Source organism: Tripterygium wilfordii, chromosome 8, assembly GCF_013401445.1.
Source record: "Tripterygium wilfordii isolate XIE 37 chromosome 8, ASM1340144v1, whole genome shotgun sequence".
NCBI lineage: Eukaryota > Viridiplantae > Streptophyta > Magnoliopsida > Celastrales > Celastraceae > Tripterygium > Tripterygium wilfordii.
Window position 1 is genome coordinate 3,263,252 of NC_052239.1, and position 10,277 is coordinate 3,273,528.

The window sequence follows — 10,277 nt, forward strand, 5'->3', positions numbered from 1 at the left end:
CTCACATAAATCACTATACTTCTATAACCCTTCTCTCTCTAACCACTCGCCATCTACAACCCTTCTCTCCAATCACTCTCCATCTAACATCCTTCTCTCTCTCAAACATATCTAAAGCTCTTTAAGCTTTAAATTGTAAAAAAAAATAGATCTAGTAGAGAGAGAAGAAATCACTTTGTGCAGGGACATTATAAACTTATTTGCTCTTCTCATTTTTCATGTGTTGATGTCCAGTCGTAGTTTAATGGGTTGAGATTCTAAGTATTTGTCATTTGACGTGCTAATAAAAGCACCGCATGATATGTGGTCCATTTGGTGCACCATATATTGTCTTTTAACAATAAATTGTAAAGCACAAACAAACAACAATTTCTCATCCCAAAAACCGAGACAATTTCTGGACAATATATTGTCATTTTTCAAATGGTCTTTGTACGCACCAAATTCCTCAGTATAAATTAAATACACTTAGAATTTGATACAAATTACAAATATTTAAATCAAAGTGGATTTGATCTCTTCTTTTGACGTATTCCACACGAATACGGAATCCTCTGATTTTAGTTGAGTGCTTCAAACAAATTCTACGAATTTGTAATAAAATCCAGTTGGATTTGAGTGTTGGACTTGAATTTAGGATTTGATTGTCGGACTTGAGACTTGATGGAATTCTAAGAATTCTGGATTTAGAGAACTTGAATTTCACTTCCGAGACTTGACTTAGACTTGAGACTTGAAGGAATTCTAAGAATTCCGGATTTAAAGAACTTGGACTTTTCACTTCCGAGACTTGACTTGGATTTGAGACTTGAAGGAATTCTAAGAATTCCGGATTTAGAGAAGAAATTTGAGAGAGTCTTTAGATAGTTTCTCTCTACTCCTCTTCTTCTTTTTTTTTTCCAAATGAGCTTGGTATTTATAGGCAAAGGGAGAAGTGGAATTTACTTATGTACCCTTGGCCTTAACCCTTGACATTAAGGGTATTGTAGAGAAATCATTTAATCAATGATTATCCCTTTAATTTTATTTTATTTGAATTTGATTTGATTTGTATTTATCTTAGATTTTATCCATTTAACAATATTTTGGGCTTCATAAATTATTTTAATTTAGAGCCCACTATTTTATTTAATTGGGCTGCAAATTTTTTTGTGTCTACAAATGCCCCCTCAAGACTTAAGTTATCAAAGACTAGATAATTTAAGTCTTGAATTATCTAATAAAATTTGCTTTATATAATCACAATTTGATTTGTATTTGATAACTTATAACTAATCTCACTTGATATAGGAGAGTTAGACTTATATAAAGCCAACATGTGCTATAGAGTTTGTATACTCACTCTTTCAACATCACGCATAAAAGGTGAGACAACTTTAGTTTTTTTTTTTTTCATCACCCAGCCGTGATTATTTTTAGAAATTTTCATCTCATATATATATATATGATATATATATATGTTTTGTTTTTAAAGCAACCAACCTTGACTTTCATGGCTGTGATGTTGCATGGCGCCTACGCCATAACTATACCTATACATATACACACATGTGCATATGTATTCTTTCTTCGGCAGCTGAAATTTATTTATTTTTTCCTTCTTTCGGAAGCTGATTTTTTTTATTTTTTTATTTTTTAATTTAGATATGGCCTCCCGCAAACCGTGTTCAGCCCCGAAGACGGATTCTGAGAGTAGCTCAAACTCGAATCCACAATGGATTACAGAATCTAGTAATCCCAAATTTAAAGGGAAAACAATTCGTTTTCCGATGGCTTTTGTTGGACTTCACTCTTCTACAGGCATGCAGGGTCATCTTAAATTTCACGTCAATAGTGCAATGACTGGCCGTTTTGCTATCCCCGGTGTCAATCGATTTCAAGGTTTGGATATGTCTTTAATTAGCAGATCCAAGGAATTGGCATCCACGGATGCCCGTCGTCTTGGCCTACCTTACTTGTGTATTGCACCACATCATAATGAGGATGACTTCATCCCACGACCTTTGATTGCCGAGAATATTGGGAACAAATTTATTAGATGGGAGACATCTTTGAATCCCAGAGGAGAGATTTCATATCTAAATGGCTTTTGGGAGTGGTCCAGACGGGTTGCTGGACTCCTTAAGGATAGAGGCTTGGAAGATTTATCATTAGCAGTCCAAGCAGCAACGATGGAATATCATCGTCCCCCTTCAGCATATCGGGCTTTATGTGAGGTATGGTGTCCTGAAACCAGTACCTTTGTGACGAGGCATGGAGAAATTGGCATTTCTCTTTGGGAAATGCGAGATATTTCCGGATTGTCTATACTTGGTGATTATTATGAAGAGGTTATTCCGAGTTTTAGGGAACTCACTGATGGAAAATCTCTTCCAGATTCTTGTCTTCATCTCTTTAAGGCTTTTCAACATATAGCCGGAGAAAAGGTTATTGATCGAATCAAGCATGCAGATTGGCTCAATTTTTGGCTTAATGGGGTTTCTCGGAAACCCAATCCTCGAGGAGACTCGAAATATAAGAAATTATCAAACTTGGGAAAGTATGAATTTCTAAAAAGTGGAACAACAACAAAAGTGTGGAGACCCATAGTCATTCCCAACCAAAGTGTGTCTTCTGAAGACATCAGAGATCTAAAATGTTTACAGGCGTTAGATCTTGAATTATCTACCACCAAGATTAGGGGTGTAAAAAACCAAACCAAACCGTAATTCAAACCGTAAACCAAACCGAAAAAAATCATTTGGTCCGGTTTTTCGGTTTACGGTCCGGTTTCGGGTTAGAAAATGCAGGTTATTTGGTTTTCGGTTTACGGTCCGGTCTCAACAATTATAATTCGGTTTCAAACCGAAAACCGAATAGTAATTTATGTTTAATAATATTTTTATAGTTTTATATAAATAAAACAATATATACAAATTAATGTTTTTAATTGCCAAGGACTCAATGAGTGAAGGATTAGTGGAACTTCAAGAATGTATGTTTGAGAATTGTGATTTACCAATTTGCATTTGAACATGTTGATTTCTAGTTTCCACAGAATGCAATTTGCAATTGAAACAAATACATAATGTAGGTTTACAGGTTCAGAGATAAGAAATTCATATATACAAATAATTATCCGGTTTAAACCGGTAAAACCGAAAACCAAACCGAAATTTTTGGTTCGGTTTAAAACGGTTTGTACATATTAAACGGTTTGGTCCGGTTTATAAAAACAACAAACCGAAAATATTCGGTTTTGTGGTTTCCGGTTCCAAACCGAACCGTTAAACCGAACTTCCACCCCTAACCAAGATTGATGAGTTGGAGATAGCTGCATATCTCTCTATTTGGCTTTGTAGATTTGTCCTTCCATCAGGCGATGACCACTTAAGACCCGCAACTTTTAAAGTTGCTTCCCGGATGGCTGCAGGTGTAAGATATAGTCTGGTTCCACCTATTTTAGCAAGTATTTATAAAGGTCTTACACAGACCTTTTCTTCTGAAAGAAAAGATCTTGGAAGAATTACTCAATCATTTCCAGGGCACTTTCTTTATGGCTGGGTAGCATTGCATTTCCCTCGTGGTATATTTGATATCATTGACACATCTTTTGGGCGTCCTACACTTAGGAGATATTCTGGAATTTTAAATGTCTATCAATTTTGGGAGCCTAACATGATAGACTGTCGGAAACTTCTTCGTGGAAACATGGACTCAAAAAACTTTAAGTGGGTCGTGAGTCATCCTCCGAAACAAGTTGGTGACCAAACAGATGTTGGAGACTTGTCCGAAGAGATTCAAGAATTTATGATGAGTATTCGACCTGGCTATTTACCATGTCGTCGGGGGTCGTCATACACTTTGGAAGCGTATAGTCCACACCGGTTTTCAAGACAGCATGGATTCAAACAAATCAATCCTGGGTCTCCGAATATACATTCTTTTGAATTGAATCCAAGTACTCTTTACAGTTGTTGGTTATCTCTAACAAGAGTAGGGAGTAAGGCAAAATTTCATATTCCGGGGCCTTGTACTAATATGTGCGATCAAATTGATCGAAAGTATGAGAATTGGTGGGACACCACGGTGGCTCCCATATTGCTTAACGTTTCTACTACTGTTTTGGAGAGTAGTGAACGTGCTGATTTTAAACTTGTTGAGAATATTGCATCTACACTTTCTCGGAGGAAAAGAAAAGCTGGAGAGGATGACTCCATCCCATTGCCACCGAAAGAGAAACCTCTCATTGTGGATTTAGACGTTCCAGAGGAACGTGCTTTAAAGAAATCTAAAGCTGGACCTTCAAAGGCCAAGACAAAGAAAACTTCAGTTGATGAAATAGTGCCAAAGGTAAAGTCTGCAATTGTTGCAGTTGCACCTGAAGGAGCACATACTGATTTTGAATCTAACTTTGATTCTGATGATATACCACTGGTTAGGAGATCTACTCGTTTACGTTCCGGAAAACAAATTGATCTCAAAACTAATACCAAGGACATTCCTGCGGAAGCAAAGAGTGATATGAATCTCTCTCCATGTTCTTGGAATAAAGGTATTCCTTTATTTTTCTCTGTCTTGTTATCTATTATTTGCCCATTTATTGATAATAAACTTTTTTTTTTTTTTTTTTTTTTTTTGGGTAGCTTTCGATAAAATTCCTATGAGTGAGATGATTGGTGCCCTTGAGGGCTTTGCTGATGAAGGTAGCCCAAATGATTGTCTATTAGGTGAACTTCCTGATAGTGTTGGAGAAGGTATTATTCCATCCACACATTCTTTAGAGAATAGAAGCCTAAACTTGACAGATGATGGGGCTACTTCAGGGACATTGGGTCAGAAAGTTTCCAGCACCAAATCCCAACAATTGACTGTTGTTTTATCCGCATCAACGAATCCTGAAGATAAGTCACCAAATCTTTTAAATGAGCATGAAGAGATGCTCCGTGAAGCAATGACGGCATATCTTGAGAAGGAATTTACCAAGGCATTGCATGGAGGCCTATCCGACTTGAGAGGATGGTGGACTCGGAAGTCATCTTGTTATAAAGACTTCTGTAGTCAATTTTTTCACATTGATATTTCTCCTTTAATGGCAAAGGTGGTTGAATACTTGAATGACATTGATGACTTCCTTCACGAGGAGAATGACACCATGCGTTTTCCATCTTTAGAAGAAAAGCAAAAGCAGTTGGCTTCTTTGGAAGATCTTATTTCTGCTCGTATGCTTATTGTTCCAGACTTGACCAAGGAACGTTGCAAGATAGAAGCAGAACAAAAGGAAGTTAGACTTGAAATTTCTCGTCTAGAGAAGCGAGATAATGTTTTGTCATCCCAACTTGACTCCATTGATGAGAAAATGAAGAAAGAAAGTGATGACCTTAATCAATTGAAGGAATCACATTCAAAGCTAGAGAAGCTCCAAGTTAAGGATGCCACTACAACTAAGTCGATTGCTAAACGGAAGGCAACTTTGGAAGATGGATTCCGTGGGCTAGCGAATTGGATCAAGAAGAATTAGACTTCTTTATTTATTTATTCTTTGTCATTTCGATTAGTTTTTTTTTATTTTTTATTTTTTATGTAATGAACATTCATATCAATGAATTCATTTGCTCCTTTTTTAATGCTATAACTTGGCGCACCATCAAGTATGCACATATAAGCATCAAAGGTATTCTCATTAAAGAAAGGAACCTTAAATCATAACATGAATGTACATCTTACATGCTTTGATTTTGTCTTTTCAAAATGACAATACAAAGAAATTTTTTTCTTTGAATTTGACTGAACTTGAAAATAAAAGACAAAGTCTTCTATTTTTATTTGGATTTGAACTAAAAGACAAAGTCTTTTTTTTTATTTGATTTGACTGAACTTGGAATTTCCCAAGCTGCCTACGTACTCCTTTTGAGGAGATCAAGTCAAACGTAGTTCCAAGGAAATTTTTTTTTTTAACTCTTATTTTTGCCTAGACGCCCTTTCGGGTTTTCAATCTAGCGAGTTTTTTTTTTTTTTTTTTTTTGATGCCATTCATAGTTTATACTCATATGGGCAAGGAGTATTACAATTTAATTCTAAGCGTAAAAACGCTTCAAGAATTTTCCATTGATAGGTCCGATCCGTAGACCGTCCTTGTCGATAATTTTATAAGCACCATTTGTGTAGACTTCTGTGACTACATATGGTCCATCCCATTTGGGTAGGAACTTGCCCCCAGTCCGTCGAGTGATCACAATCGGCCTCCTTATAGCTAAGACCAAGTCTCCTATTTGAAATGATCGAGGATGTACTTTTTTATTGAAAGCTCTGGACATACGAGCTTGATAGCATTCCAGTCGCTTTTGAGCTTCCAATCTTCTTTCGTCTAAGGACTCAAGTTCTTCCAACCTTAATTGAGCATTTTGCTCTGTAGTAAGGCCTTCTTGGATAGCAATCCTGAGAGACGGAATTTGACATTCCAGTGGTATTACTGCTTCAACGCCATAAACCAAAGAATATGGTGTGGCTTGTGTTGGTGTTCGATAAGTTATTCGGTAGGCCCACAAAGCTTCTCCTACCCTTTCATGCCAATCCCTCTTTGACTTGGAGACAACTTTCTTTAGCAAAGTGCAGAGAGTTTTGTTAAAGGCTTCTGCAAGTCCATTTGCTGCTGCGTTATACATGGAGGAATTGTGTTGGACAAAATGAAACTTTTGACAAAGTTTGTCCATTAGATTGTTATAGAATGGTTTCCCATTATCAGTAATGATATATCGGGGAACTCCATATCTATAAATGATTTGACCTTGGATGAAATTGACAACGGTCTCTTTTTTAACTTCTTTTAATGGAAGTGCTTCCGCCCATCTTGAGAAATAATCTGTAGCTGCCAAGATATACAAATGGCCAGCAGACGATTTTGGAGTTATGGGTCCTACAACATCCAAACCCCAGGCATCAAAAGGCCATGAAGCAACAGTCGGATGTAAGGGTTCCGGTGGTTGGTGTATAAAGTTCGCATGAACTTGACAAGCTTCACATCTTTTAGCATATTCCATGGAATCTTTCACCATGGTTGACCAATAATATCCCATCCTTTTTATCCGAAAGTGAAGTTTTGGTCCGGACTGATGAGCACCACATATCCCGGAATGAGCTTCTTCCAATACTTGATTCGCTTCTTCTTTGCTTAGGCATCGAAGAAATACACCATCAAAAGAACGCCGATAAAGCGTATCTTTGTAGTATATGAATCTAGAGGCACGTCGCCGAATTTCCGTTTTATGGCGATGATCACTTGGTAACTTTCCATATTTAAGAAAGTCAATGATTGGTTGCCTCCAATCCTCATTTTCAGTTGTATCACCTGAGATATTATGAACTTCTGTTTCATCTTCAGGTGTCCATGATGGAATTACCCATTTTTGAGAAATGGACATAATCGCGATATCTTTATCGGAGTTAGCCAATACAATAGCTAAGTTAGCCAATGCATCTGCTTGTCGATTTTCATTCCTTGGGACATGAATAATATTAACCATGTCAAATTTTTCCAAGAGCTTTGCCGCATGCTTCTGGTAAGGAATTAAATTGATCTTCCGGACTTCATATTTTGATAAAAGTTGATTAATAACCAACTTAGAATCTCCGAAAATTTCGAGTTGTCCGAGCTGCATCTCTAAAGCCATTTCCAAGCCAATTATCAAGGCTTGGTATTCCGCCACATTGTTGGAACACATCTCCATCAATGTGAAGGAGAAAGGCATGACTTCATTTTGAGGGGTAACAAAAACTACCCCAGCTCCTGCACCATATTTTCGTGCAGCACCATCAAAGAATAATTTCCATGATGGTATTACATCAGTGAAAAAGACTTCTTCATCCGGGAATTCTTCTGGAAGCTCCCACTCTGCTGGAATCGGATGGTCCGCTAGGAAATCCGCTAAAGCTTGTCCTTTTATAGCCTTTTGAGGTACAAAAGTAATATCAAACTCTGATAGAAGAAGTGCCCACTTTGCTAATCTTCCAGATAAGACTGGTCTTGACATGATGAATTTAAGTGGATCCGCCTTTGAGATCAAATGAATAACATGTGCAAGCATATAATGTCTTAGCTTTTTTGTTGCAAAGACTAATGCTAGGCACACTTTTTCAATTGGTGAATAATTTAGCTCCGCACCTACCAACGTACGACTCACGTAGTATGATGCGCTTTCCTTCCCCTCGTCATCCACTTGTCCAAGCAGTGCTCCTAATGATCGCTCTTGGGCAGCAATGTATAGGATTAATGGTCTACCTGGAATTGGTGCCTTTAATACAGGCGGATGTAGGAGGTACTCTTTGATATTATTAAAGGCATTCCGACAAGTATCATCCCATTTAAAAGAAGTGTCTTTTTTCATCAACTTATTGAATGGGTGGCATCGTCCAGCAAGGTTTGAAATAAACCTTCTAATATACGCGAGCTTCCCTTGCAAGCTTTTTAGCTCGTGTAAGTTAGTCGGTTCTGGCATTTTTAAAATGGCATCGATTTTTGTTCGATCAATTTCAATACCTCGATGCCTTACGATGAAGCCAAGAAATTTTCCAGAAGTGACACCAAAGGCGCACTTGAGAGGATTCATCTTTAATTGAAATCGACGAAGTCTTTCAAAGATAACCCGTAAATCATCTAAATGATTTTTTCGGTTTTTGGTCTTTACGACTAAGTCGTCCACATAACATTCCACCTTTTTATGCAATATATCATCAAAGATCTTCTGCATGGCACGTTGATATGTGGCTCCGGCATTCTTCAATCCAAAAGGCATAACTTTGTAACAATATATTCCTTTTGGAGTACGGAATGCAGTGAATTCCTCATCCTTTGGGTTCATCCGAATTTGATTGTATCCAGACGAACCATCCATGAAGGATAACACTTCGTGTCCGGTAGTTGCATCAACCATTAGCTCCGTGATGGGCAATGGAAAATCATCCTTTGGACATGCTTTATTTAAATCTCGGAAGTCAACACAGACCCGTAATTGCCCATTTTTCTTCATCACTGGGACAATATTGGCAATCCATGTCGGGTATTTAACTTCTCGAATGAATCCAGCTTCAATAAGTTTATTGACTTCATTTTCAATTTTCGGGACTAATTCCGGTCGGAATCGTCTTTGAGCTTGTTTTATGGGACGTACTCCATGTTTGATAGACAAGTGATGGACAACAATCTTTGGATCTAGTCCTGGCATTTCTTTGTAAGTCCATGCAAAGACATCCATATATTCTTGCAAAAGCTGGATGTATTTTGTTTCTTCTTCTGGACTTAGAAGTGCGCTTACAAATGTTGGTCTTGGATCAGCTTCAATTCCTAGATTGATCTCCTTGAGTTCATCAACCGTAGCTTGCCCCCCATCTTCTAAGGTAGATGGTGCCGATATGGGTTCTTCATCAGAAGATGAGTCGGAACTGAATTCTTTTTCAGTCACTTCCTCAATTGTGACGTGATTGACAGAAACAATCACCTTGTTTTTACCTTTATCTTTAGCTAGAGCATTACGTCTACGACGTCTTTGTCTCATTCGTTTCTTCGGATCCTGTTTCTGGACTTTTGGCCCAAGCCTAGAAAATACAGAGACTTTTTGTACAGACTCCATTTGGTTTGATGTTGACGGATTATCACCAATCCGTTCAAATACTGAAATTCGAGTATTTTGCTTTTGTATTTGGCTCTGAGCAAGAGGCTCTACGGGCTTGTCATCATTATACTCAAAAATCTGTATCATGATTGGATTGGCCGATGCTTTCTTTGCTCTAATTCGGATAGGGTGTGAGTCACGAGATTCATGTCCCAATCCGTGTTTTGGTTGTGGAATAGATATTCCTTGTTTATTTATCACCGGAGCTTTTCCACTAGACAGAACGGAATCAAGGTCGCCAAGTTTGCATGGCTTCCCTTTTCCGTATCCAGCGTTCTCCATGAGCTTCTTTACACGTGGATCAAACCACCCATTTGAGTGGTTTCCCAAAGTTTTAGGAAGCTCAGCTTCCTCGGCATTTTCTTGTATAGAATTTAAGTCCACAATTTTCCCAATAGAAGGAATCGGAAGGATTAGGTCTTCCTTGAGAATGTCAACATCTCTCTTTGACAACTCAATTTTTGATGATTCCTTTACAAAGGTTCTTGATAAGATGCCCTCAATTGAGTCATCTTTTACGTCATTTTTTGATTCCGGAATCAACACTGGAAGGGCTTCTTGGGGCATATCTTCCTTTTGGTAAAATTTTGCATCCGCAAAATGAGATTCTTCACTTGCGAATGGCTTTGA

General features: G+C 37.8%; 1 protein-coding gene across 1 annotated transcript; it reads left to right on the forward strand.

Moving 5' to 3' along the window:
• The first annotated feature begins 1,155 nt into the window (after positions 1-1,155).
• On the forward strand, positions 1,156-5,500 carry LOC120003536. The gene is made up of 5 exons (XM_038852553.1): positions 1,156-1,365; positions 1,645-2,671; positions 3,291-4,534; positions 4,626-5,080; positions 5,375-5,500. The coding sequence occupies exons 1-5, from the start codon at positions 1,317-1,319 to the stop codon at positions 5,498-5,500; spliced, it is 2,901 nt and encodes a 966-aa protein (XP_038708481.1). The 5' UTR covers positions 1,156-1,316.
• Positions 5,501-10,277: the final 4,777 nt, after the last annotated feature.